Consider the following 26,830-nt stretch of genomic DNA (forward strand, 5'->3'; position numbering starts at 1 on the left):
TAGCTGAGACTGAGGAAGTTTCTTGCAATTACCCTTTGTTTGGATTTTTAGCTGTATTTATCTTAAAAGTTCTTTAAGCTCATGTGCTCACAGCTCCTATTTATAGTTGCTGGTCCACGTTTTGGTGACTGATTAAACATCCAGAAGGTTTCTTCAGTCCATACTAACATAGATGCACCACTTCAGGCATGCTGAAAAAATGCTACTATGTGACTCACAAATGGGTTCCCAGTGATGGCAGTAAAAAAATAAGTCGAAAATCAAAATGCTGTATTGTTTTCTTTGCTTGTTTGAAATCAATACCCTTGTGTTCAAAACTTTGTGCCTTCATAATTCAGGCTAAATGTTATTTTTTTGAAACTAAAATAACATCACTGTTACTAAACAATTGTTTTAAATTGTTTTCCTGATATGTTTTCTTCCTGTCACTAAGAGTTACTGCTGTCTTCAATGAACTACCCAACATCTCATTCCTTCAATGTCTTCACTTTTTGTCTTCTAGTGTTGCACATCTCTGAAATTCCTGAACACACCATGACACTCAAGTGTTTTAACATTTCCTCTCTTTCTATTTTCTTGCTATCTAACAGCACGTAAAGCTTCACCTTGGTTTTGTTAATGACCCACAAAGCTCTCCTGTCCAAGGATTGGGACCTGCTCTGTTACCCACTCACCCAACTTGTATAATATCATTTCATCTGGCACTTTCCGGAAGAATTTTCCTGCACACACAGGAAACTCGCTCCCATTGTCAAGCAGCACTCTCATCTGGGCCTTTTGCAATTTCTGCTTCTCTTTTCCAAAATGTTTTTTTTGCAAAAGCAACCCAGCACTTACACAGGGACAGCCAAGTCTACATGTAGAGCAGAGCATAGCATACAGATGGAAAACAGTTTCATGCATGTCCAAAATTGGTGGGAGAAATAGTGTTAACCCCTAAATCAGCAAGTGCTTTGTCTTGCTCCTGGTAGCTGTTAGCCATCACAGAAGAGCATGTTCTGCAGGCAATCTGCATCAGCAATAGCAAGGAAAGCTGTACTGAAGCTCTCCCTTCCTTACTGCAGCATCCCTGGGGGGCTCCGTAACACAGCAACACTGGGCTGGGGACATTCAGCCAAGCAGCGGTACAGAAATAGCCGTCTCTCCCATCCCACCAGGAGGATAAACCAGGCTCTGAACACTCAAGCGTGTTGCTTGGTTAGATAATCAAACCTGCACAGCCCGTGTGCGAGCAGTGCGTTAAAGGTCAGGTTTAGGCAACATGAAACTCAAAAATACTAAGTCTGTTCTTCCCTTGGGTGTATTGTCAGAGTGAAAAAAAAACCATGAGTTTATGTAATCGTCAGCTTGGAGTCAAGGCTGGTGACTGAGCTCTACAACTTCCTGAGCTACAGCTGCAGCCAAAGCACTGTTAGTCTTTAGCCTCCTTTTTCTAGTTATCAATGTAGAGGTTTTTTGTGAGCAGAGCATCAGGAGACAAACTGTACAAGTAAGTATCAAGTGCAACACAAAGTGCCTGTTTGGGCAAAGTGTCCAGCAAACTGAAGTATACATATTATTATGTATTATATCCAAACAAAATGTAACCATATCCCTGTGAGAGAGCAGCTGCTGTACTAGACAAGATTCATGGTTAAAACAGAAGGACAGGCAGAGCTTCAGCCATTCTCAGCAAAGGCGACTTAACCTGCAAGAGCCTACTGTCCAAGGACCATGGCAGGAATCCTTAGAAATCTCAGAGTGGAAGCTTAAACCAGCACGTGTCTTGAGCAGGTAAAGCTGTTGAGAAGTTGTAAAGTTTGCTAGAGCAAAGTGGAAGAAATGTGATTTCATGTCACTGTGATGGATGTGCTACAGCAGTCAGTCATGTAAACGGACTACAGAACAGAGATTACAGAGGTTATTTCTGGGTCATATAAAGTTAACGAATTAATGTGTGAATTAATTATGATAAAATACCGAAGTAGGCTTCAGAAACACTTTGGGGAGCCATTTCCCTAGATGAATCTCACCCTGCCTGTGATCTGCTCTTCCTCACCTACCGTGACTTTCCATCTAGAGTGCTGGATTTGCTTAAACCCCACTTGATTCTTTTCAAAAAGCTTTTTGGCTTGTGGTGGGTTTTGTTTATTCAAGCACGCTCCATGCTCCCCCAGGTAACTTTGAGAGGAGTAGGGAGGTGCCAACTTCACACTGACAACTAGACTGGAAAAGAAAAAATGCTGGGAAAAAGCCTGTGGGGATGGGAGAGCTTCCATGGGGCAGCAGGAGGGCCATCAACACTGGGATCTGCCTGGGCAGCTTTTGCCTCCCTCTGCCATCTGGCTTCATTATTCTCCTGCTTAACTTCATGTTTTCGTCATTTATCTTTTGCTTCCCAATAAAGACCTATTTCTTTCCTTTCCCCAGATGACAGCTGTGCTGAAACCTTCCCTCAGGAAGTGCCAGGGCTTTCCAGCCAGGAACTGGATGCTGACTGCTGAGATACAGAGCATGTGGCTATAGAAATGTCTCAGCAGGTGGGAGTGGAGGGCAAAGGGCTTTTTTCACATTTCTTCCAAACACATTCAGTTGAAAAAGTTAAGACAAGCAGAAGGGCAAGAGCCTTCTGGAAGGCCTAACAGATCCCTTGTGGAGCTCTAGCTGACACACTAGTCCTCTAAAGGGATGCAGAGCTCCCACATGCTGTAGAGGGAAGAATTGTTCTTGGTGCGGTAAGATAGGATTCAGGAGAAGCCCTCTCAGGGCCATAAGCAGAAGCTGTGAGAAGGGGAAGACCCGTGGTCACTCCTTGCTTGTGACAGCTAAAGCTGACTGTCCTCTCCTGCTCAGTTTGTGTCATTGCTGGAGCAAAGGTGCATCTTGGGACCTTCTTCAAATGGCTTGAATACCTGCATCTGTTTGAGCTCCTTCAGAAAACCTGGCTGGTTACCTTCCTGTTTTGTCATTTGCTGCTTTCTATAACCCCATTTTACTGACACATCTTTTCAATACAAAGTCTGCAATACCTACACTGCAAAGAAGAGTTTTCGCTCACGAACCTCCTAACAGGCCATGAGGATCTCCCCCAACAAAAAAAAACAACCACCAACCAAAAAAAGTAGTGATGTTTGGGCTTTTTTTTGCTATAGCAGTTTTTTTGGTAAGTCACTTCAACCTCCTAATTCTCCCACCTCTCAGCCTTCCAGCTTCTGGTGTACTCGAAAGAGGCCTCACTCACACCTTTCAGCAAGTTGTCCCTCAAACTCTTTGCAGGCCGCCTCACTGCGCTTCTCTGTTTAGCCTGCCACAGCTTTGGACTCTTTTCTGTTGCTCTTACTTGGTCACAACTTCAGCCTTCTTCCAGCATGAGCAAGACTTTGTGTGGAACCCAAGGACCACTGAAGGAAGAAACCAAGCAGAAGTAAGCCCTTGAAAACAGGCCAGTCACGAGAACTGATAACCACCAAAGCAGCCTGGGACTGGGAAAGAGCTGGTTTCTTAAATGCACTTCCCTTTGGCTTTACTGGTGAGAAATTACACATTCCTTCTCAACACGGAATACTAAACCAATTTAACAGTACAATCTTGGGGTTAAGCAAAAACAAAAAACACACAACCAACAAACCAGAAGGACACTAAGGAGAATTTTCCACGTAGGAGGTCTTCACTCTTCAGCTAACCTCCAGAAACCGGTTTGGTCTCCAAAAAACATGATTTTAAAATACAGCACAATGTCTGCAGCATGCCTTCCACCCTGCAAGCTCCTATGAAAGCACTGCTTCTCCAGGCAAGAAAAACAGTGGTGCCTGAAGCCTTCAGGAGCCATCCTGCAAGGTTCCCCCCAGGAATCCTGCTTTAACAACTCATGCATTCAGAAGAGCATCAACAGCTGCAACAGATTTAACTCCTGGCCCATAGCAAAAGAAATGAGAAAATCCATGACACTCAGCTATAGAAACGGCTCATTCCCAGGCATGGGGAAGCATTTATTCAACCAAAGAGCACTAACATTTCCATGGAAACTGAAACTGTTTCCACATATGCACCATCTCAGGGAACTTTCAAGTGCAGATAAGCAATGTGATACAAAGTATTTTATAGTCAACTCACAGATCTGCCCCCTGGACTGCATTTATTTAGGGGGTTTTAACTTTAAAAAGATGTTTTTTAGAAAATACTGCAAGAGAAGAAGTATCTAGAGTAAAGGGCATCACCTCTCATCTTTAGGTATTCCCCTTCATGAAAAAACTGCTTCATCATTACGGAACTTGTTCCATTCTTTTTTTCGATTTTGGAGAAATTAGTCTTAGGGGTCTGGCTTTTGTTGTTCTTCACAGCAGGAAGCACCAAACCTGACTGACAGCAGGAGTAGTCCATGTGTTGAAAATTTAGATAAATGTGTTGGTAAGAATTTCTTCCTGCTGCTGGTGGTGTAGGGTTCCAATGCCAACTGCTGGGGCTGGTAAAGGAGGTCTGCTCACAAGACGGAGCTGAAATTTGAGTCAGGAGGAAATGATTAATGAAGCAACAGCATAGGTTTGCATCTTGAGGTCCCCTGATGCCATGGGGGTATCTACTGTCACATACTGGTCAGTCCCAGCTGAAGTAATGCAGGAAGTTATCCTCCATCTCCCAGAGACCGTGGCTCCAGGAACATTATAGTGCACGATCTGCCAGAGCAAACAGCAGCTTTGGATTCTCCTCCTGCTCACTTCAAGTATGTTGTTTCCTACCTGGGATCTTTCCTCATCCTGTCTACTTTAACTAAACACAGGGTAGAAGAAAGCTCCAGTCCTGCTCATTACTGCTAAATGGTGCTATAAAGAGCATAAGTAGCTTAAATTAGAACACTTACTTGGTTTAGGCATCAGGATTAGTTTTTTTGGGTAAGCACCAAAGAATTCTGCATTCAAGGAGAACTTCAAACTTCATTTTAAAGACTAAAACACCATGGGGAACATCTTACCTTAACCCCCAGCTGCTTTTCAAACCGTGGTGACACAAAGGACCATGGACCCATGTTCTGTGGTTCTTCCTGACTCCAGATGAAGACTAAAGGAAGGACAAGGGTACATTAAAATGCATATATTTATCTTCTCAGCAGCCCAAGAAAAACAGTTTTTTCTTTGTAGCACCTCTACCTTTTTTGTCTTGGCACTATCTTTGAAATGAAGGCTTGCCAGATTGAATTCCCTTGCAGGTCACAGCTTGCTGAAGTCAAACCAAAAGTATATCCACTATTAGGGTATACTGTGAGTATATTCTGCTTGTCTACTGCCATTTTCAAAAGCTACTTAAAGGTTCACTGTAATTTTTAGTAGTGCTTTATGGAAACTATCAATAGCAGAGAGACAAGTTCTTTTAGCACAAGTGGTAAAAATTTCTATTATTCCACCCCAGAAACACTAGATGTGCTGGAGGAAGAACAAAGAGCAAAAAGCCACTAGAACTCTTCATCCTAAAAGACAGGCAACAGATTTAGTTCAGTACTTCAAAAGTGTAGAAACACAAAGGTAAAAATCTGGCTGACCTTTTGCATGGCTGTATTTGCTCAGCTCTTGCTGTAGAGCTTCCAGGGGGAAAGGACACAGTTCTTCAAGTCTCAGAATAGCTGTGTTGTGCTGTTTCTCTCCTAGTGTCTCTCTTTGCTTCACCAAAGCATAGTAATGCTTACCAGAACAGAGCACCACCTGGGTAACACTGAAGAAAAGTAAGAATTTTTTCAGAGTTTAGTGTGTTACAGAAACTCTATGCAGGACAGTTTCACACATTCAGCTAACAGCCAAACTTTGAAGATAAGTTTATGAAGCTAAACTGCTAGCCTAGAACATCTTTTCTCTTCTTTGTTTTCTCTCCCACTCACCTCCAACAGGTGGCAAACTAACCTTTGGGCACTGTATACCACAGCCCAGAGGTCTGGTTTCTTCAGTAATCCTGGGAAAGCTACCTTACAGTGGGATTCATCTTGCTTAACTTTAAATATCTAAAAATTAAACAACTAGTCAAAGCTAGTCATCTATGTGCTCTCCGTAGAGAATAAACAAGAGAGAGAGAGAAGCACTTCCAGACAACAATCCTCTCCCACACCAATGAGGAACTGACTGCCAGGAACTGACTGCCGGAGATAAAGAATACCCTCCAGCAATCTGAGAGGTCTCAGCTCCCTAACCTTGGAGATAAAGAACACCCTCCAGCAATCTGAGAGCTCTCAGCTCCCTAACCTCACCCTTTGTGCCTCACCATCCCACTTAAAAAAAAAACCCAAGATGCTAAGATACTTCCAGCCTTTGAGTGTGGGTGAGGATGCAAACATCAGCAACGCTGTCAGACTCGGGTACTACTGGGACAAGGACCAGATAAGAAGCTTAGGAAGGCAAAAAATGAAGCCTAGAATTGCACATTGTGAAGAGGATTCACTATGATACATAAAGGGAGGAAAATATACACACACAATTTATTATTGCCATAACTTCATCAGCTCAAGTGTTCCAACACCAGAACAAAAATTCTGCATCTCTTCTGGGCCACTCACTAAGACAGACACTGAGTGGGCTGGAGCACATCTGAAGACAGGCAGCAGGGCTGGGGAAGGGGCTGGAGCAAAAGTCCTACAAGGAGTGAGGAGTGGCTGAGGGAACTGTGGGTGTTTAGCCAGGAGAGGGGGGGCTCAGGGGGCACCTGATCGCTCCCTACAGCTGCCTGAAAGGAGGCTGTAGCAACGTGGGGGTTGGTCTCTTTTCCCAAGTAACAAGCAACAGGACAAGAGGAAACAGCCTCACGTTGCACAGGGGAGGTTTAGATTGGGCATGAGGGGAAATTCCTTCACCAAAAGGGCTGTCAAGCATTAGAACAGGCTGCCTGGTGGGGGTGGCGTCTCCATCCCTAGAGGTGTTTAAAAGACGTGTAGATGCAGTGCTAAGGGACATGGTTTAATGGTGGGCTTGGCAGTGATGGGTTAATGGTTGGATCTGATGATCTTAAAGGTCTTTTCCAACCTAAACAAATCTATGATTCTATGACTCACATAATGGCTGCTCCCAGTGACTGCTAGCTAATGGGCCCGGCACAGAACAGCACGTGTCTGACTAACTGTAATCACAGCCTCCCTGTAGGGCAAAGGCTGAAAGCCTGAACACTTTACTATTATGCAGATACGGTAACTCCCAAAAAGTAAGCAGAAGAAAAGGAGAGAAACAAGTAAACTAAGTCACCCACCATAAAACACATTTTCCCCCCCAAAGTCACCTCTTTCACACCACCTCAAGCTCAAGCTGTTAGGTAGGAGAAAGGGACAGGACATCCTTCCTGAGCCTTTCCTCTAAGAAAGTAGAGCTACCTTTTAGGATCTACTGAGTGGTCACCAATGACAGGCTTGAATGTTGTCCTTGGGCCCATTTCTTCAAAACTTGATACAGCAGCCTACACAGGGGAGAGTTGGAAGTTACCAAATCTTGCTGCATTTTCCCTGAGGCCAGAGTTTGGGAGAAGATATCCAGGCAGGGTTTTGATAAGCACAAAAGATACAGGCTTTCCTCTCCCTCCTATTCCCATTCCCACTCCCACCGACAAAAAGTGGGATAAGATTCCCAATAACACCACCAGACCTAGAATCAACCCTACTTCTAGCTCGCCTCCACCCAGCTTTAATTCTCAACCTATCCAGCTCCAAACAGAGAAAACTTCATCAATTTGACCCCAAAACAGAGACGGAGAACAGAGGAAGAACAAAGAGAAAGGGGAAGAGAACACAGAAGAGAAGGAAGAAGAGGAGGGGTAAGAAAAGAAACAGGAAGATAAAGTTTTCAGCTTACAGGGAGCCTGAGTAACACTTTGGGAGAAGCAACAATGAGAGGTTTCCTGAAGTTTCGGACCATTTGCCGCCGGAGTAAATGGAAATACTGTGCTGGGGTAGTGGGATGCACAACTGACATGTTGACCTGGTCCCCATCAACTCCCTCTTCTGAGCTGTCACACATCTGTATAAGGGGAACACAGTAATACCTTGTCAAGAAGCCAGCAGTAAACCAACTATGCAAGAGAGAATCTAGACACACATGGGACACTGACTAGTGTAAGAACAGAAAAGCAAATAACCCAATTCAGACATTGACTGCAAGGGAAGAACAATGTCAGAGAAGAAATGGCTTTAGCATTGAACTGGTAGGATTGTATCTGAACTGCCCCCTTCTAGCAAAGTGAAACCAGGGCATGACAGTTTTTATAACAGCAGAGAGGTCATGACTTCACCAGAGTGGCAGCATGCCTCCAAATACACTGTAAACACCTCCTTAAGCCTCATTACTCAGATGAAAAGGCTTTCATTTACTTACTGGAGTCACAGGGGCATAACAGTCATTGTTTGGGTTGTTTTGGGTGTTTGGTTTTTTTTTTTAAATGTGCCACATAGTTACTAACTGGTATTTAATAGTGTCCAGTATTTTGTTTGTACGATCTGTGGCTAGTGGACAGATCTGCGAGTGGTTTGCTCAAGAGGGTGGCTGCCTGTTTCTGATGCAAACCCCCAAAATATTTTCCATACAAAGCGCTCATTAGAGGTCTGCTATTTGCAATTCAGCAGTTCCTCTTGCTACTGGACTTGTTCTGTGGCGCAGTGCCACGGCTGAGGAGCAGCAATCCAAAAAAAAGACAGCAGGCAGTACTGAAGCATGTCCCACTAGGGCTGTGTGCAGTAGGCACAGGGCCCCTGCAAGCACTACGCAAATCTCATGTTAGGAAATTCCAGGTTATCACACACCTACTTGGGCAGGTAACAGAGATGCAACAGTAACAGCAAGCACTTATTACAAGGTTCAATCAGAGTCTTGCATCAAAGCTGTTGTGGCAGCATTTAAACCAGAACTGCTTCCTCACCACTTCCAGACCTACACCTTCTAATCACAGTATGGTTTCTTTCTCCACTTTCAGCCCAGCCTGTTGTTATCTCATCATGGTGGTATGATCTTGGTATGCCTCCAGCTTCTGCTGTCACTAGCAGGAACACCAGCAATGGGGCACTTTGCAGCAAGACTCCCAGAGCACTGACCACCAGTGTTGCGATGGGAGATCTGTGAGTCTGAAAGGTGTGGCTGGGTACCTGTAAGAACCGTTCCATTCGGCAGGACGAGTGCTCAGGGCCTGCACCATCATAGCCGTGGGGAAGAAGAATTACTATCCCACTCTGCAGAAGCCATTTAGCCTCACCTAAAAACACACAATGAGGAGGAAGGAAAGAAATATTTCCACAGAACATAAAGCCACAAAACACTTACTACTTCGTACAAACACTCGGGAAAATAAAATAGCTAATTTCCACATCATTGTATACAAGCCTGAAACATGCTGCTGACATTTTGCCATGAGATTCACAACAGTGAAACTGCACACATAAGATGATCTGAAGTTTCTGAAATTATCAATGTAACTTTGGGCTTCCAGAAGACTTAAGTGTCCATGTGGAACACGTGATAAGGTGAAGATTTTAAAATGTAGTCTAAAACATCACCACAGCAAGAATCCTTTTAATGGAATTGCCTTCCTGACTTTGAGGTGTCCTCTAACTCTCCAGTAAGAAAACCCCTAACCATAATTCACTGTGTATTTCCTGCATACCTTGTCATTTAGTTCTCTGCAGGTGTGACCCAGGCAGCATACTGTGAGCTAGGCCTAGCTAGCACAGCACTGCTAGCCACAGGCTGCTTCCCCTGGGCTCTGTCAAACCTCCTGCGCTATTTAAAGGGATTACAGTCAAATCCAGAAGGTGTTCATCCCAGCCTCAAATGCATGTTGAAGACAGGTGGGTTAAGAGGGCCTCTGAATTTCATCTATGATTACAGAGGGAGTGCCGAGACCTAAGGGAGGCTAGATGCCAAAACACTGGATGTTTACATATAGTGAATTTCACTCCAGAAATCCATCCCAGCATTTTTTCAAGCGTGTTCCAGCTCAGAGAGATCTTTTATCTGAGCACTCAGAAAGTATGCTAGAGTGAAACTTTGAGGGTAGTTGTCAAGCCTTGTTGTGGGGTTATTTGTCTGTTTTAAATCACTATTTTCCTTTTGTATTGCTTCAGGACTTTTTCAGACGCCTCAAAAAGAAAAGGTACAGCCTAAAAAGCTATCAACTACGTATACACACAGTAAAATAAACTGGGGAGGGGGCCAGGAAGAAACACTATTGATATAACGAACTGTCTTTTGGAATTACTGTCTTCTGCCAAGGGTGGGGTGTCTTTCATTTTAGATGTCTTGTCTTCAGGGAAAAGCTGCACAGAAGTCAGGACCACATAGGTAAGCTCACAAGACTTCTTAAGAAAATATAATTGTTTTCTCAGCACATTGCCCTTTTACTTTAAAGATGAAGGATTTTCTAGTGTTTAGTATAAATGATTGATTTCTAAATATATTAGTTCCTTGTACACTCACCTCCAGAGATGAAAGTGTCAAATATTATCTGGGCTCCATTAAAGAAGTCTCCAAATTGAGCTTCCCATATTGGCAGTAACTTAGGGCTCTCAATACTCATTCCATATTCAAAACCAAGCACAGCTTCTTCAGACAAGGGACTGTTACTCACCTAACAAAAGGAAATTGTTGGGAGGGGTGGGTGAGGAATAAGATGACCCAGGGTTAAAAACCTTTGGAACCAGGCACATCAGTGCTAGGCACACTGAGGACATGCACTCCTAAAGGCAGTCGATGGTCACCTGGTTTTTTTGCTTTTGAATGAAAACAGCGGGGGGAAAAGAATCTTATCTCTCAGGGAAAAGCAAAACCCCTTGTTAAATTTGTTAATTTTTATGTCTCTGTATCTGACATTTGCCAGAATATACAGGCTACATACATATGCCTCAGCAGCTTTAAAATATGCATTCTGTTTCAGCACAACTTCATGAAGGTTGTCTTGTGGACCGCAGGACCTACCTCTAAGAAACCTTTCTGGTCTGGGGACATATGATTCAGAGGAATGTAGGTATCATCTGTCTCTTGGCAAACCAACATTGCATGTCGTTGGCTAAAGGTTCCTCTGCCAACATCTTGTCCACTTAATCGGATATTAAACCCTTGCCAAGCAATAAACAAAACACTGGATTAGCAAGTCATGTAAAAAGAAAACATGCAGGACAACACCACGCTACTTTAAAATACTACTTCTCTTGTTATGCCTCTTCTTGGATTTTCCCTTACCAGCAACATCAAATCTGAGATGGAATTCTTAACCACCAGCAGTTCCAACTCACAAGCACAGAGATGCTCAGACATTTCTCTTTTCTCCTCTCTGCTGCCAAGAATTACTTTATGCTTCAATTTACTGAAGCAAACTGCAAAAAAAAGTGCATTCTGTATCATATGTAAATGGAGATATAAGTTCAGGCTAGAGAGGAGGAGAAAGAAATAGTATCATGAAACACACTCTACAAGGATTTGGGAGGCCCCGCTGATGTCAGCTGCACTGTTCATGTCCTTACCTCCACGCACAAATGTTTTTTGGGAGTGGGAGGGAGCAACAATTCTTTGAAGACATTTAGTACTTGATCTATAAATATCAGCGACACACAAGATTCATATCTACCTTCTTGTAGTACCATACAAATGCAAATTGTCAAATTTATACATCGTATCAATCTTCAGACTTAGAAACACCAAAGAATTCTAAGGTTATACTTCCTTGACATCAAAGCCAAAATATTTTGTCTGCTCTCTAGTTGCCTCTTACCTTGGCTCAGCAGAGAACCAAATGCTAAAGTTTCAGCTGTTGCCCAGTCCAGCTTTTTTCCTTCCTCCATTTTTTGAACTCTTGACTAAAATAAACAAGGAAAAGTTATCATTTTGTCTTTTTCCATCTTTTTCAGCAGTATGAGAAGCTGGAGGAAAAAACCTCCACCATTATAGAGAGAAATGCTATATTCCTGCCACCAGCTTAGGTTGGTTTGGAATACACACAGTCTTACTTCAGCACATCCTGAAGAAGGTTTCCCTGAGAACCACAGAACCACGGATTACCCACATGTTTACCTACCAGTCAACGAACTGTGATCTGACAAATTAGATCTTAAGTCTGAAAATATTAAAAATCTTAGCACAGCACAGAGCATACTCTTGACAAACTTTTGGTTTGTCTGGTTAGCAGTGACGGAAGATACCAGGCTTAAGTATTTCAGTCACCAGAACTCTCCCCTGTTCTGGCCTGCAGAACTGCAGACAAATGATCTTACCCAGGTGTGGTGTTCTTGCCTTGGGCTGGGAAGACAAGAACACCAGTCTTCTGAAATATTCAGCTCATGGCCTCTCTATGGCTGCCAACCAGACACTCACATGTGGTCATAATTCATCAAAGGGAAACATTCACAAACCCAAACCAATCCAATTATTGCACACAAACTTACAAGCTATCAAAAACTGACTGATAAACTTGGCCACATGCATATGCTTATGTTTATACATATAAAACATTAACATTCAATGCCAGCTTTGGAAAGTGCACACACTATTACAAGCTCCCGATTCATTCTCTCAAAGTATTCATTAAAATCATAAAGTATATAAATGATAGTAATTTATCATAATAGTTTGTATTATTTCTAAGAATAAACAACTATTTTCTATAAGCTTTTTTCTTCATTGCAAGGAAATATTGTTGAAGTAACAAAATTAAGTATATGGTCAGATTTGGGGAAGATGACATGCCTTTCTTCAAAACTGGAGGAAAAATTACGATCTCAGGCTCAAAAAAGAGCACGAGCTTGTTTTTTCCTAGATAATACTATGCTGTTCTCTAACTGGCAGCCTTGCTGTCTTTAGTTTTCCCTGTAACAGGTCACATCTTTGATCCATGAGACTAGAAGCATCACTATGCTCTACTGACCTGTGCATAGGTCTTCAGAAGATGGCTGTGCATCTGGAGTTCTTCAGGCACCTCTACAGACTTGACTCCAATAAACTGCAGAAGTGGTATAGGCATACCCGTGTCCCAAGTGGTGATTTTAGCTGAAGGCTCAACAAAGCCTTTCCAGTGAGCCTGCAGGTTGGTAGGAGGTGGACTATACAAAGTCATGTTGGCAAGATGATCATTCAGTTTAGAATAGTATGTTGTCTTTATCTCAGATACTTCAACCTCAGTCATGAGTCCAGCAGCTATTAGGTGCTCTGCATACGTATCTGGGATACTCTTACGGGATCTGTCAGGGAGGGAATCAAACCCCATAGATATTAAGCCTGAAAAGTGTCACTGCAGAACAAGGAAATACCACCTTAGTACCATCAGGTACCATGGAAAACTAAAATAAACGACGTCCTGGTGCGTTACGCTCATTTGCATCAAGTTTGCTTTTCTGGCATTTCCAGAAATATAACAATTCTTTTGGATATGTGCTTTACAGTCCTTCGTTTTTTTAAAAAGTGCCTATAATTGGCAGTTACAGGTAAAAGCAAGTAAAAAAACCCCTCCCAGTTAGGCTGAGTCTGTGCTATCATGCATATTCAAACAAATTTACAGTATTAGCTGAGAACAAATTTACAGATTTCAGTATTAGCTGAGAATCAAGCCATCCATTCCATAAATGTTCCACCTAAAATACAAGAATTCATTGGCTAGTACATTTTTATGTGTATTTTTCTTTGGGGATAAAGATGGAATCTGAATACATTTAAATGCTTATAAAGATGAGCCCCCATTTGGAACCAGAAGGACCGGGCAAAGAAGAGACAACCACCCTACTGGCTTCCTGCTTATTCTCCCACATTATCTATGCTGCCCTCTGACACACAGAAGACAACTTTGCCTTCTGATTACTAGCAATCATGAATTTGAAATCCAAGGGCTACGCGCAAGATTGTTCTCCAAGAAGCATCAAGCCGCATGTTCAAGAACCAATTCTAGTGGTTACCTTCATTAACACTGTCAGACTCACACCTTAGTCAAGGGCTGCTGACAGTGTAGCTACACTAATAAAGACTTGTCGGTATAGCAGAGGATCATTATACAGATAATTCTACTATGCTAGCAGGCAATACCGAGTTGGTGTAGACATTCTGGGTTCCCCCATCAGGTGGTGTTACCCTTACCTGATGATTTTGTACATGCTGGGGTTGGTGAAGAATGGCTCATCAAGTTCATTGTGGCCCCACTGCCTGTAGCACAGCAAGTCTACTATCACGTCCCTGCGAAACTGGCGTTGGTACTCGACAGCCAGTCGTGTGGCACGCACAACTTCTTCAGGATCATCCCCATTCACATGGATAACTGCACATCCAACGATTTTACCTGCCCAGGAATTCAAAACAGCAACAGCAATCACACCCAACGCCTTCCAAAGAAAGCAGACACACACTTATTCTGCTGAAAGCCACAGACAATTCATGTGAAGTGTATTTAACAAAAACAAATCTACAGAAGATGCTCTTTGTGATGAGAGCTGGGGTAAGGAGTAGTCGTCTTCCCCGAGAGAAAGTGCAATTAGCCCAACCTGTTGTATTTGTGACACTTTGAGCACAAGTTCTTTACCAGCACTAAATTCCCAAAGGACTTTGTATTTATACACAGTTCCTGCATCTTATTAATCTCCATGGAAGTCTATGGGGAATGGGAGAGAACTATTTGATTGCTTCTCTTTCAAAGAGAACATGATTTTTGTTTCCTTCTTATCCTAAGCTATCACTACTATGAATTCATCCAGGCCAGAAACAATCTTTTCCCTTGTGAGCAGTTGTTCTATTCACTCGTCCTCCAGGCAGGGAAGTCTCTCGTTACAGAAAATGCTGCAAAAGTCAAACATCTTGACACCCTCTCCTGTGTGACAATTTGGCTGCAAATCTTCACAGCAACAAAGTGCTCCTCTTATACTTCATCTGCCCAAATTCTGGGAAATTAAGAACCTTCAGCCATTCCTGACCCACATCAAGTTTCCCTCCCTAGCAAAATCCCGAACCTTAAATGGGTAACACTCCCCTCCTCACTGACCAGGTAAGAAGAAAAGAAAACTAAGGAAGGAGGAAGAAAAAGAAACAACATAAAATACCCAACCTCACAACACAAAAGCAGCCCAGGGAAAACGTAGTCATAACATATACTATCTATCTTATCAGATTTAGTGAATTTACCTGTTCACAGTTTGATGAAACCGTAAGACAAACACTTGATGTATTTTTATACCAGTGTATTTTTAATTACAAGAGACATACACAAAGGAACTAACTACTACGTCTCTGATCCTGCTGATCATAATACATCTGTTTATCACTAAGAAAGACCAATTCAAAACAAAAGACTTCTACTTTAAGCTTAGAAATGCAGTGAGCCTCGTCTTTCAATTGAAGGCTCAACAAGCTCACCTGACAACAAACATCACAGAAAAACGCAGGAATAACTGACTTATAAATCTTGGTCATGAAACACACTAGAATGATTTTGATTAAATTTAACAAGATACATTTAAAATACATCTATTATACACTCCGTCACAATACATTTTTAAAAGCTGTCAATGACATGGCAAAAATGAGTTATATATAAAGACTTCACAGTAATTTTGCAAATATTTTATAACACCCTGTAAAAATGTGACAAGATTTCCCTTAATATTTAGTCTTTGCCAAAAAGCAGATGAGGGGGACATATTTTTAGCATCTTGAATTTTTGCTAGTAGGAGATAATTTTAATTTCTACTTTATCATGAAAATGGAGATATATTAGTCTAACTCCCTGGAGCTGATAGGCACTTGCTATAAAAAGCCCATAGCAGAGCGTATATTCACACTGGAGTAAAAAAAACTGTCCAACAGAACAGGCAATCTTCCTTCTGATTCAACTGTACATACCAATATCACTACAATACAGAGATGATCTTCCTCGCTCTGGAGGAGTGGTGTAGCCCAGCTGGTTATTAACAATCAAATGGATGCTTCCACCAACTCTGAAATGTGGTAGATTAGAGAGGGTCAGTGTTTCAGGAACAATCCCCTGCCCAGAGAAAGCAGCATCTCCATGAACCTATATTAGGGAAGAAGATTGAAAAGTCTCGTTAGAAAGCAATGGAGGAAGAGCAAAATCAAAACTATAACTCATTAAGCAAGACATTTTAAACGAGTAGGTAGAACAGACACATTTTCAGTAGAATCCACTTCTTAACCCCTTTCAGACTGCCTTCGTGATTTATACAGTCTTATCACTAACACAAGGTCATAGCAGCCAACATCCGTACATGACTGCCTGATGTAATACTACCTGAAACTGACCTGTAATCTCTTTAAATTGACTCACCAGTGTGCAAGTGACCACAAGCATCAGGACTATAGAAAACTGCAGCAGTCAGTAGCAAGTCCTTGAACAAAAGGAAGCCAGTCACCATGGCATTCGCTACATGCTTTGCTGAGAGTTAAATGACAGTGAACTGGAACTTATACCTACTTCCACCTTACCAAGTAGAGACAAGAACAGACACAACAGGAGAAAAAAAAAAAAAGTAGAAAAGGAACTAATGGAAGCATTCCAAAGCAACTAAAAGCTTTCAGTAGGAAGTTCTTGATTACATTTCAAAATTGTAAATAAATGTTGCAAGCAAAAAACAAAAGTTTCGAAGGGGAGGGGAGACTACTGTAATTCCCAACCCAGGTTTCCAAAAGGCGAGAGATACTAGAATGAGCATCATCTGGCATTTCAGTGGTTTGAAACTAGAGGTAGTTCTCCATTGATCAATATGATCACAGCTTCCTCAAAATGCAGACTTGATGCTTTGCAGATCAAAGCCACTATGCAGACTGATGTGATTTCTTACTGAAAGCAGATGACAGTTCTATTTTCTAGTTATGGGATAGTGTTTTCAAGCCTTAAGAGACTTTTGGAGGTGCAAGGACACCTGGAAGAGAATAGAGGGGCAATCACCCAGTGAAATGGCAGCACTGGGTTTTATGCAGCTCTAATACAGAGACTTTTTTTAAAAGGCACCACAGAAAAACAAAGTTAACTACTGCAACAGAAACAACACAGCATCTCCACTCTCTTACCACGCTACACTTGTTCCTGAAGTGTTGTGTTTTCACTTTTCCCTTCTGGTTTCTTCTGCTGCCTAAGAAGGCTATGTATCTCAGTGATACCATTTGAGTGAAGACCCTAGAGTATCTTAAAGAACTTTATGGCCTTCAGTACATCCCAAAGCATTAAAGCCTACAGACATTGTGACTATCCAGCTACACAAAACTCATCATATGCAACTCAAACCCCAGAGGATTCAATTCCTGTGGCGCAGGCACAACTCCTTCTAGCTGAAAGCTGGAAACAATTTTTGCTAGCACATATTTTTTCTGGGCAGCATTACCCAAGAAGATAAAAGCAAGGTCACTATCAAGTTTAATTCAAACAGTGACCCTGACAGTGGAACATCAAATGTGAAATTTATTTCAGAGAGACCTTATTCTCAGATTTCAGTTCAAATCATAAACACCAGTAACTGCCTGAACTCCACAAAGTGGAGTTAAGATATGTGAGAAGGTGAAAAATAAGCCGCTTTTCAGCGGAGGTAGGCAATTAAACATTGCAGAAGTGTCCATGGTAGTTAACCATGCAAAGCTGCGTAGTTTTCATATACTCCAGGCCCCATAAAGTTCTAGAAAATAAGATCTTCACACCTTGGACAACAACGCTCACCACTGACACTGGCACCTTAGCTCATCTTTACTCTTTCTACCCTCAAGCTCTGGCTGGTGGAATAAAAGAACAAATGCCAGAGTAAACCTCAATTCAGAGTTTCCACGCATATTTCTGGAGAGAAAGCAGCAATGAAAACAGAAAGCCCAAAGAGAAATCTCCAAACCAAGATTCTGAAAGAGGAGCTGCCTGCTTCCAAACTAGCTGAATGAGAGCAGTTAACTATCACAACTGGAAAAATTTGCTGCCTTTTTTTTTTTTTTAAATGTAATTCTTGGACCTCTTAAAAACACAATCACAAGTACTGATAACAAAGAGGCGGCTAGCTCAATGTTGTTCTTCTCTACTATGCAACCCTCCTTACCACTTACCCCTTCCAAAAATAAAACATTTTTCTTGCATAGGGAAGGTCCATTTATTCTGAAGAATCTTTGTTTAAAGAGTGGTAGTCTCATTACTACATGGTGAAGATCTAACATTACAAGATCGACAGAATCTAATAAACAATAATATCTTATCAAACTAACTGACATAACTGCACTGGAAGATGAGGAGAAGATGCATCAGGCAACAAACTTTTCTCCCAGTACTCACATGCCCCAAAGACTTTTTTTTTTTTTGTAAAAGAAAATACGACCAGTAAGAACCCCAAGGTGCCTCCAGTTCTCTCAGTATTTCATATTCTCCTTTCTGCTTTTTCTCAGTATCCACATCCTTCCAGAAGGAAGCAAAAGATTTATTTAACTGAAATACATTTGCACTTCCACCTGTAACTTCCTCCACGTTTATTATACTTCACAGGAGAACAGTTCTGCCTCAACTTGTTTTTACTGCCAGCTCAACTCACTCATATTTCTAAGTTGAATATAATACAAGAAAAGAAAATTTATGAAGGAACTATTTAGAACTGCCTCCACAGCTATAAAAGACAGTTCAAGGAGTAAAAATCAATTCCAGAAGACTCTTCAACAGTACCATGATAAAATGACAAAATTCTACATCCTCCTGTATAATTTTGCAACCTTGTTGACAGCTCTTCTCCAAACCCATTTAAATTTAAAGAAGACTAACAGTGGTGACCTAAATGCAAAAGTTGTCTGTGAGGAAAGGCATACATGGCACTCAATGCAGAGTACTATTAAAATAAAAGGAAGGTATCAGAATCAGTCCTTCAGAAATCTTAGAAGTGGAATTGTTTAAATGCCAATATGTCACCTGGAAATCTTCCTTGCCCTCTTTCTCCATAAAGAGGATCCCAGTTCTGGACATTCTACATTAATTCAGGTTTCATTTGATATTTCTATACACGCTACTTCTGTTCACATGCTAGTCCAGGAAGCCTTACAAAGACTAGTTACAAATTGTGAACAAAATACCTGCAGGCAAATAACTTTGTCTCCAGGCTGTGCCGAGCTCTCTGGGGAATAATCTCCATCGAGCAGAGTCTGTTGCCTTCCTCGTGTCTTGCCCACGGCCACTGGATTGATCGCTTCTAAGTGTGAGGGGTTAGGTAGCAAGGTGACATGTACAGGCCTGTGGGAACCGAAGTCGAGATCTACAGAAGATGTCAGGTGGGAGAGAACATCTCCAATGGCTGCTGAATTCTCTGGAAACTCACTCAAACCACGCATCTTACGGAACATGAGCTGCATGGAAATAAATATGGTTAAACTTCCTTTCCGATTCATTGACACAACGAAAGGAAAATATTTACATAACTGTATGCTCTCTTAGTCCTGAAATTGCAAGGATGCTTCTGATAACAGCACATAAACCCCTTCATTAAGAGTTCTTTTAACAGTCTCCTGTGGGTATTTGGCTGAAGTGCTGACAGGAGGGGAAAACACTCACACAGGTAACTTTTTTTATTGCTCCAGCATTTGCAGCATGACAAACTTCTGCGATTTTACTTTAGTGCAAATAAACCAGGCATAGAGCAACTGCCAATCAGAATATAAATCACTCACCTCAGGTGGAAGCTGAAGTAAACCTGTGAGAAGATTAAGTCTTCCACGATGAGGCATTCCAAGAATGATATCTGTCACACCGCTGTACGCGCACATCTTGAACAACTCATGGAAGAAACCCATCATACTCTCTGCTCCTTCACCACCATACCGCTTCACTGTGGCAAACTTTGTGGCTAAGAAGTGGTCAAACTCCTATTAAAACCAGGAGAACTTCAGTATTGAGCTATTTTAAGCAGCAGTCTTCTGTTTGTAAAATTGAAATATAATTTATGTTTGTACCTTTAAGACATAGGAACCTAAGCATACTCCTTAAATTTCTCAGCTCATTCTCCACCCACACAAACTAAGACCAGAAGCTATGATGACTACAATAAATCAGCTGTTATCTCCTCTTAAGCAGAAAAATGTTGAATTGAGGACCAAACTCTCTCCATCCAACATGGAAGGAGGTGCACAAAGAAACAATACCACAGCAATTTACAAATTCCTTGATCATTTAGCTATTTTAGGTGGAAATTAAGGAATGGTGCTTTTTTACAGTATAAACCTTAACTATTCTGAGATGCAAAGTGCTAGAGAAGCACACTGTTTAATTTTGATTACTATTGGACACAGTCCTTAGTGCATAGGTAGAAGAATGCTTGAGAAAAGGAAAATACACACATCTGTATTTACTTCATTTTCTTCTCACTTCATTCCATTCATCTACTCCTAGACAGCTCTCCTAAATGACAAAGTTTTGGAAGCACTGGAAGTGTCTGTAGTGTTTTGCAAATGAAGACTGAAAATAAATCAAGTCTGTAACTGAGAAGGGAAGACTGAGCCACAGCCAAAGATCCGAGCCAACTGCTGAACTCCTTCTAGTTAAGCAACATTTAGTTCTAAGGAATAATGTATACAAAACTAGCCACACCTAGAAGCAGTTTTTCCTGTCAGGGTTAAATTCTACACTCATACAAGCATATTTCTGGTCATACTGAAATCAAGATAGGGTACATCAGGGTCTCAGTTTCAACCTCCTGTGTCACTGTCAAATTCCTCTAACTGCCAAACAGGCAAGAAAAACACAAAATGTGCCATACACTTCTGTTTAGTCATTGGTAAATATCACATTTAACACTCCTTTCACTTGAAAACTGGAAACAGACATTTTTGTGGAACCTGCTCTTCTACCTTTCCATCCTTCTCGATAACGTGGAGAAAAAAGGGGGGAGAAAAAAAAAGCAGATTTTTCACAGTACAGAATTACTGCAATAAATTTTTGCTATACATTTTGCAAGTACATAAATCTTCCATTTCTGTACAGGATGCATGAAACAAAGGTTCCTTTGCTGAAAAGCAACAAATGTACCAGTGCTATATGGCTAACACCTCAGTCCAACTCTCTGGTTGGACTCTTTGCTCTCCCAAAACCTTGAGAGACCTCATACTTAAAAAGCTAGTAAACAGATCAGCATGAGGATGAAGGAAAACGCAGAACAGCTACACCAGAACACACAATTTCACAGAGCTCTGCCCAACCTTGCATTCACATCACTAACATTTAACATAAGCTGTCAGATCATTAGCCTAAGAGAACCTCACTTTTAAAGACTGATTACTCATGGGTTTGTAGGGTCATTGTTTGTGTCTCTGAATGATAAAGAATATAGGTTACAAGAATATACATTACACACCGTGTATGTTCTAATTAATTCTAAAAGCCTTTTGAGTTTGGAACTGCCCGGAAATATTTTCCTAGAAATAATTTCCAAAATAATCAACACAAACCAAAAGGTATTGCTATTTGTTTCGATGATGGCTGCTAAGTAAACTCAGCAACAACCTCTAATGAGATTCCTGCATTTGTATATTGCACTTTTTCAGGCAAAACCTTGTACTTCTTCCTCTTACACCCTGTAAAAGCCTTTCAGGAGAGCGATTGTTCTTTATCTGCATGAGTAATGTCTGGAGCAGTAAAGGGTTCACAACAGACTCCAGAATTCTATTAAAATCCACTAATAATGAACAAGATACCTGAGACTCCAACATCAGTTTGCACAAGTGCTTTTTCTCTTCAGGTGTGAATGCTTCTTGTTTTAGCTCTTCAAACCTTTTAGCAAACCATTCTCTCTCCTCCAAAGTTGAAAGCTGGCTTGTTTCTATGGAAATATGCCCGCAGTATATATGGTTAAGGTAAGCCAACACATCCTCTAAGGAAGCCTCTTCTTTTCCCATGTTCAGAAGCCCTGGTGGGAAATAAATGTTGTTAGCCACTTTGGGGAAGGAGGGAGAAGCACTAAGACCTAAACTGTTGCCTTGCAATTACATTGACATTTTGAGCATACAAATTAACGTCTTGTGTTCCTTTCCTCCATTTAAAAACAAAAGTCAAGAAATTATTTTATAAGTGCACTTCAATGTAATTAATACAAGGGTCTCTTCCTTATTTGTAAGGTGCTCAAAATGCCCTTTGGAAAGGGTTTACTGTGAATGACACAAAGTCACTAGTTTTGTGACTCAGTATAGCACTTGGTATCTTGCGGCTCAGAGAGATGAGCTCTGATCCCGGCTGCATCACAAATAATTAAGCACTTGTTTTGCAGACAAAGAACATAAAGCATGAAGAGCCTCCTTTGTTCAAGGTCACAGCAAGAGTCTAATTGATCCAAGAAAAGACAAGTCTTGACTTCTGCCCCAATGCTCCGACAGCTTCACTACCATGTTAAGTATTATGGTAAATCACAGAATGTTACAGCGTCACAGGAAATGAATGTACAATCTCAGTAGCTGTAACAAGTAAAAATTTTCATGATTTCCAAAGATGCTACAAGGTAGCTCCTCATCACATGATTATTTCTGCAACAAACATGTAAGTAGACTGAAGTTAACAATTTCCCATCCAACAGTTCATTACTGATTTAACCAGCACTCAATATTTAGCTCATCTGCAGAGGCCACAGCCTCTCAGTAAATCACCCGTGAAGAGAATTTGCTGTGATAAGGCTGCAAACTTACCTGTAGTAATGAGAGGCCCTTGAAGAACTTCCGCCAACTCTTGGATTTCAGGTACAATGTTCATAACAGCTTGGCCAGCAAACAATGGGTTTATTTTGGCTGCTTTGTGGCCATGTTCAGCATATGCAGTTATTAAACGAGCAAGAGCATGGTCAACTAAAACCAAAAAGAAAGTAGAACAGCATCGCACATGTGTTCACATTTAATCCATTTATAGCACCAACACAGGAGCATTCTGTCCACTGATAATCAAGATTCTGGCTGTAAAGACAGTTTTTCTAAGCAGTTGTTTTCACCTTAACACCCCACAACAGCTCCTATCATCAAACTGCTAAATCTGCTCACCCATCCTATTCTCAAGCAAGTACATTCCAGATTTCCCCCAACAGGCTCTTGTAAACATACGCAAAGCTACTTCACTTGGCTTTGAATCTCTTTACAACACGTACGTCCAACTCAAGATCAGCACACTACAAGTGTGCAAAGTCTTATTTCCTCAGCCAACTCGATCATACCACTTATGCTTCCCTGTTCCTTGCTGGAATGGCAGGATAGGGTCTTAACAACAACTCAGGTTGTATAATTGAAAAAGAACTCAGTAGTGTATCCACAGGAGCCACTAGCCAGCAGCACATGCATGTGCTGAGCTAGGCCAGACACTAAAAATTCGAGTAGGTGAAAATGTTTTTCAGCAGACACGAGGAACACGTTGTTGCAGGCATTTTGCACTGAGGTAAAAAAAATTATCAACATAAACAAAACTTGACCAGCTGAAAGGTCATGCCCACAACATTGCTGTCATTGAGCACATGCCACAGCCCAGGTTGAAAAACTGTAAAACAATACAATATATTGCAAGCAGAATCTGTTACAAAGTAATGATATGAACCAGTTTATAATGGATAAACAATTGGGGCCAGGCAGGAGGGAGTGGGGGGAGTTACCCTGATAAAGATGGCAATGCTGACACCACTCAGGTCTGAAGACTGATTTTTACAAAACAATGCAATTTCGGAGCCCATTTCACAGAGTTACTTCTCTGACATGCGTGTTTCCACTGCTGGCACTCTGCTCCAGCTATTATGTTCACACAGCTGGCGCATCCAAATCTGGTCCCTTTCTCTAACAGAACACGACCCTAACATCTCCTACAGCACTCTCAGCAAGAAAGCAGTTTGAAAAAAGTAACGTAAAAATATATTAACCCTTTCCTAGCTTAACAAGGAGGCTACTTAGTGATAGGACTTGGTGTCCAGGAGCTACAAGACCGGCTGCGCTCCCGGCTCCTCTGCGACGGGCTTAAATCCTACCAGCGTCTCCCGAGGGCCCCAGAGGGCTCTGTGCTTGAAATTACCTTTCCGCGCTAAAAGTAAGTGCGCTACAAGCATCGCCGTTACTGCTAGAGGAGAGCGTTACCTGTACTTGGCTAGTTCAAGCAGCATAACATAACGAGGGAGAGCGGCAGGCGCCCGGCGCAGGCACTCCTACGAGCGGGGCACACGCCTGAGGCGGCGCCGGCAGCCCTCGGGGATGGGCCGGTGGCTCCCCGGCAGCCAAAGCAAACGGCGCGGAGAGGAGCAGCGCTGCCGCACGGTCCCCGCCGGCCCCGCACGGCCCCCGCCGGCCCCGCACGGCGCTCGTTCAGGCACAAGCAACCGAATACGAAGCGCCTGCGACCGGCGCTTGGCGCCCTCGGACTTTGGGCCCCGCAGCGCTCGCAGGGCCGTCGCCTTCCCTCAGGCGAGCGCGGGGCTGCGGCCGCCGCGGCGGGACCCCAGCCGCCCCCCGAGCCGCGGCGGGACGCGCAGACCCTCCGGCAGCCCCCGCCGCCCTCCGCTCAGCCCGGCGCGGCTCCGGCGAGCAGCGGAGAGGTGCCCGATGCCCGACCTGCTTTGCCGCTCGCCCCGGCGCCGCGCCGCTCCGCCACTCGCCCGCTCACCGCCTGCCGCGGCTTGTAGCCGTAGACGCCCCGCTCGGTGCGGTACCAGCGCCGCAGGCCGCCCCGCCACGGAGCACAGCGTAAGCTCGCCGCCGCCATGGCTGCTGCTGCCGCCCGCCAACCGCCGGCCCCGCCGCCACCACCGCCCCCCAGCCGGGCGGAGCCGCCGCTTCTCGCCCCGCGCCCCCAGAGGGGGCCGGCCCGGGCGGCGGGGGGGCGGCTGCGCCGGTGCCCCCCGTGGCTTCGACCGCCCACACTGCTTGTTTGATCCTTTCCGCGGCTGCAGAAATGTGTGCCAGTGCCCTGGTATTTCCCATTAAAAGGCTGCCTCACCCTCCGGTGAAAGTCAAAGCTTCACCCTGTGCCTACGGCGTGCTGGGCTGTGCTTGGGCTGAGGGCGGCATGGTAACCTCACCATCTCCGCAAAACCCACCAAAAAAGGCCGTGAGGAAGAAAGTTGGAACAAAACCGAAAAGCTTTGCTTTTCAGGTGCTGCGAACCGTTTCGAAACACAAGGAGGATGAGGAAGGTCAGGAGCCGCCAGCATGGCCTGGCGCTGCTTGACCAACTGGGCTGCCTGCCGTGTGGGGCTGGCGAGGGGCTGGCGAGGGGCTGGGGGCTGCTGCCTGGCAGGCCCCGCACCCTCTCACAGGCGATGCATGGGCTGGGGGGGCAGACGGGGGGCGGCTGCACACTGGCAGGAGGGCTGGGGCCAGGGGGTGGCTGTCAGCAGGGTGAAGCCTGCTTGGAGGCTGGTGAGGAGCGGTGTACCCTGGGGGTCAACACTGGGTCCAGTTGTGTTCAGCATCTTCACCAATGATCGGGATGATGGGGCACAGAGGGAGTTTGCCCATGAAACAAAAGCGTGAGGAGTGGCTGATCCATGACGGGGATTCTGCTATCCAGGGAGACCTCAGCAGGTTGGAGAAACAGGCCGACAGCCGTACTGTGCAGTTCAGCAAGGACAAGTGCAAAGTCCTGCACCTGTGTTTTGCTGATTGACTGGCTGCCAAGCAAAAATGAATTCCAAATCAAATATAAGAATAAATGCAGTTTAATATATTAGGATACAATAAAGAAAAATAGCATGCAATATGATAAAAGGAAACTACTAGTTATGTACAATATGATAAAGAAGCAACAGCAGCAAAGCACCAATTTGTAACTGCAAAGCATTACCGAGACTAAGAAAAGGAGACATGATGAATTCTCACCTTAACACCGCCCAGGCCCACCCTTCAGCTGGGAGCCCCGTTGCAGCTGGCACCAGGAGTCTCTTGGTAACTGGGAGAATTTCTACGTGGTGCATCCACCCGTAGGTGAGGCTTCTGGCCCAATCCTGGAGCTTGCAAGCCTTCATAGTTGGTGAAAAACAAAACCAGTTTATATACCTAGTGTATGTAAACTTTTAAGTTTAGGCTAATTGCAGGCGTGCACTATCTGATGATTCATAAGGCTCACACATGCCAGGGATGTTGGCCAGACCCCCAAGCGTGGTGGCGTTACCACCATGACGCAGCTGCACACAGTATTTATTGTCTGGATGGTCCTGCTCACATCTTGCCGGTTGAGGGGGCTCAGGACAAACCCCAGCTGCTCATTAAAGCTGTCCTTGAGCTCCCTGAGCTCCCTGTCCAAGTTAAGCGATCCCTAATTAAAGGCAAACACTTCTTCATAAGCAGTAATCAATGTAGTAACTTTTCACTTCACCTTGGGGAGGTACAACCCCACGCACCAGCACATGCTGGGGGCCACCCAGCTAGCAAGCAGCTTGGCAGAGAAGGGCCTGGAGCTCCTGGCAGGCACCAAGCTGAACATGAGCCAGCAATCGTACCTTTGCAGCAAAGGTAGCAAATGATATCCTGGGCTGCATTCACTAAAGTACTGCCAGCAGGCCCCCTCTGCTCAGCGCTGGTAAGGCCACAGCTGGCTTCACCTGTGTAGAGTTTTTGGCTCAGTACAAGACAAACATGGACATAGGGGAGAAAGTCCAATGAAGGGCCATGGAGATGATGAAGGGACTGGAACATCTCACATGTGAGGAAGGGCTAAGAGAACTGGGACCCTTCAGCCTGGAGAAGAGAAGGCTTGGGGGTATTTTATCAGTGTACATAAATGGTTGAAGGGAGGATACAAAGAGGAGAACAAGTTGTGCCCACTGGCAGGACCAGAGGCAATGGGCACAAACTGAAACACTGGAGCTTCGCTCTGAACATTAGGAAACGCTCTGTCCCTGCAAGGGTGACTGAGCACTGGCACAGGTCACCCAGGGAGGTTGTAGAGTCTCCATCCTTGGAGATACTCA

The 26,830-nt window shown here is 43.5% G+C and overlaps 1 protein-coding gene across 1 annotated transcript; it reads right to left on the reverse strand.

Moving 5' to 3' along the window:
* Positions 1-3,932: 3,932 nt before the first annotated feature.
* DHTKD1 (dehydrogenase E1 and transketolase domain containing 1) lies at positions 3,933-24,652 on the reverse strand. The gene is made up of 17 exons (XM_037388087.1): positions 24,474-24,652; positions 22,587-22,742; positions 21,606-21,817; positions 19,587-19,781; positions 18,996-19,265; positions 15,795-15,966; positions 14,043-14,241; positions 12,844-13,156; positions 11,695-11,779; positions 10,902-11,041; positions 10,404-10,554; positions 9,077-9,183; positions 7,794-7,958; positions 7,319-7,401; positions 5,513-5,682; positions 4,949-5,034; positions 3,933-4,472 (listed from the first exon to the last, which is right to left on the reverse strand). Exons 1-17 carry the CDS (start codon positions 24,622-24,624, stop codon positions 4,371-4,373), a joined length of 2,757 nt encoding a protein of 918 aa, XP_037243984.1. The 5' UTR covers positions 24,625-24,652; the 3' UTR covers positions 3,933-4,370.
* Positions 24,653-26,830: the final 2,178 nt, after the last annotated feature.

Source organism: Falco rusticolus, chromosome 5, assembly GCF_015220075.1.
Source record: "Falco rusticolus isolate bFalRus1 chromosome 5, bFalRus1.pri, whole genome shotgun sequence".
NCBI classification, from domain to species: domain Eukaryota; kingdom Metazoa; phylum Chordata; class Aves; order Falconiformes; family Falconidae; genus Falco; species Falco rusticolus.